The following is a 2,885-nucleotide window of genomic DNA, read 5'->3' as shown; positions in this document are numbered from 1 at the left end:
TCAGTATGAGAGAACAAAGAGGCCAATTACATCCGATTGCAAAGATTATCCTTAAGTCAACACAGGCGATATGACATCTTCGATATGTGACCAACAGTTACTGCACAATCAATGATCAATATTTAAGCTACACAGTCACACCAGAGCAAACTGATAAAATGTAGAAGTGTTATGTGTTCCTTGAATTATTAGGATTATTTTAACACATATACTGATCCCAAACTTAAGACTGAAAACAACAAAAAAAACACATGCATATTTTGTGCGGAACAAATGAAATTGCTGCATCTTTTATTTCTAACCTCTAATGGGTGTCCACGCTCTGCTTGAATCCCAGGTGGACTTTGAGCTGGAGTCTCTGATGGAGAGGAAGGAGGAGGAGCGGGAGGAACTGATGGACTGGTGGAAGATGATGTCAGAGACACTGAACTTCTAAAGCGTTTGTCTCCTTGATGATCGGACCGTCCGCACATCGATGTAATATATTCAACATTCTGTGTGCCCGTCCACTCTAAAAAAAAGAATATATTGTCTCTTTTTTGGTTGTGTTCTCCTTCCATTATCATTTTAATTGATTTTGTTGTTTATTAATGTAACGGTTTGCCTCATACTCCTGTAGACTGCACACACAGTGAAAGACGAAGGAGGAATATGCAGGTAGATTGCTGGCAGTGAGATTGGTGTTGACTTCCGTGGTATTGTGTTCTTTATTGTACACGTGATTGGTAACCATGGCACCCAACTATATAACCAATGAATGACTGACTAATTATGTACGTAAAAGAGCCGTTTACGTCATCAACACATGGCTCTGTCGATAAGGATTCATCTTCTTTCCTGTTTTAAATGTCTCTGTTTCTCCAGGCTTTAGTACAGACACACAAACGCTAGTGCACACAATAACACACACACACACACACACACACACACACACACACACACACCCCTCTCAATCCCCAGTAACTGTAAACACACACTCTGATAAATGCTTGTTCTGTTTCTCTCCTGTAATATAAAAAAATAAAATGCTATGGTTCTGAGATAATCAGGGACATTAAAAACACTGTAAAATCACTGTAAACATTATATTGTAAACAATCTATACAGGCGAGCTCATTTTCCTGTACGTTATTGATGTGGAGATTTTTTTTAAACTGCAGCACAGCTTTGACTTTAGCACAAGATGAATGCTTATAATATATACTGTATTTATGAATTAGGTATAGCAAGAAATGTGTGGTTTTTGTTACTAAAAAAAAAAAAAAACGAAAATCTAAAGAAAACAAGGCCATAACGCGTCTAAATCCGTCCACCTCAGTCTACCCAAAGCCATTCCTTTGTATGTGCACTACACCAGAAATACTGTAATACATAAGGAACCGCGGTAGGAGGTGTTTTTCAAAGATAAAAAAATGACTGTAACACTAATCTTCTGAGTGGACACAAAGGTAATCTGACTGTGTGGATGCGGTTCACCAGAGAGGATTTATTGAATGTATAGCGATAGAAACGGATACAAAATGTAAAGAATGAACTGATCAATAAAAGTCCCCTGTTTATGTTGTCAAACGACAGTCTCTGCGCCTTTGTTTCAGCTTGATCAGGTGAAAGTGAAACTCTGCAGCTGTGAACTGGTGTTTCGTAATGAGGCTGAATGGAGCACATTAGTGAGTAAAAGGCCTCATTAAGCTTTGATTAAAGCCCGTTTGTCCCTCAAAATGAATTAAAACAACACCCCATTTTCTTCCTTAGTGCTTTTAAAGGGACAGTACGGAAAAACATTTGTTGCTTGAGTTGGTTTGCCTCCAACTGGGAAATTTGCTGAGCAAATAAGAGTTGGAAGAGATGAGAATTTCCATCCATCCATTATCTATACAACGCTTAATCCTCACTAGGGTCGTGGGGGGCTGGAGTCTATCCCAGCTGACTTAGGGTGAAGGCAGGGGACACCCTGGACAGGTCACCAGTCTATCACAGGGCTACACTTAGAGACAGACAACCAAGCACACTCACATTCACACCTATGGACAATTTAGAATCACCAATTAACCTCAACATGTTTTTGGACCTTGTGGGAGGAAGCCGGAGAACCTGGAGAGAACCCATGCTGCATGAGGAGAACATGCAAACTCCACGCAGACAGATCCTCTGTGTCTTCACTGGGATGCGAACTGGCACTACTGCCAAGTATGTAGAATCGTTTAAAAATGCTGCAATGGTTTTCATTGTCCAAGAATGTGACAATATTTTTTTCACTAAATAGTTGTCTAATATAAGGCCATGGTCTTTTAATGTCTTTTTGTCTGACCGGCTGCCCCAAAGCCACAGATGATCAGTATAGAATAGAATAGAATAGACTTTATCTATCCCAGACCTGGGAAATTTACATGCCACAGCAGCATCCAAAAATAGAGAAAGTACAAGAAAATGACAATAATTAAGTAATATACATCCTGCTGTCTGCACACAGTAGGTCCAAGTCCACATACTGGCTGAATGTGGGGAGAGTGGTAGAAAGCGATGTATGATTAAAGTCTTCTGAGATGACGATCAGAGACTGATGTTTGCAGCTGGGACACTGAACAAGCTCAAAGGCTGCAGCAGCATCAGCCGAGGGGGGGCTGCAAACTGCAATCGGCAGGATGTGCAAAAACTCCCTCGGCAGGTGAAACCCAGCAATCCAACCGCCAGCAGTTCAGCATCCTTCGTGCAGCAATGCTGTTTAACACTAACGTGCCAGCATTACACCATCTCTCATTCACATACATGCTGAGTGTTAACTGTTAGCTGTCAGCTCTTCCAGCCCGTTAGGGACAGAACTCATGTTTCCCATGATGATGGACGGGACGGACGGCTTGTAGCATCTTCTCTTCTCCTGACGCTTC

At 41.2% G+C, this 2,885-nt stretch overlaps 1 protein-coding gene across 1 annotated transcript in view; it reads left to right on the top strand.

The window, feature by feature from the left end:
* The window catches only part of cpe (carboxypeptidase E), a 20,858-nt gene extending 19,958 nt beyond the window's left edge, over positions 1–900 (top strand). Inside the window, exon 9 of the mRNA XM_008292978.1 lies at positions 338–900. Within this exon, the coding sequence (XP_008291200.1) occupies positions 338–436 (99 nt within the window). The 3' untranslated portion in view covers positions 437–900. The remainder of the gene's footprint in view (positions 1–337) is intronic.
* The last annotated feature ends 1,985 nt before the right edge of the window (positions 901–2,885 follow it).

This window comes from Stegastes partitus, unplaced genomic scaffold (assembly GCF_000690725.1).
Source record: "Stegastes partitus isolate 25-593 unplaced genomic scaffold, Stegastes_partitus-1.0.2 Scaffold850, whole genome shotgun sequence".
In the NCBI taxonomy this organism is placed as follows: domain Eukaryota; kingdom Metazoa; phylum Chordata; class Actinopteri; family Pomacentridae; genus Stegastes; species Stegastes partitus.
This window is presented reverse-complemented; position numbering and strand designations above follow the sequence as displayed.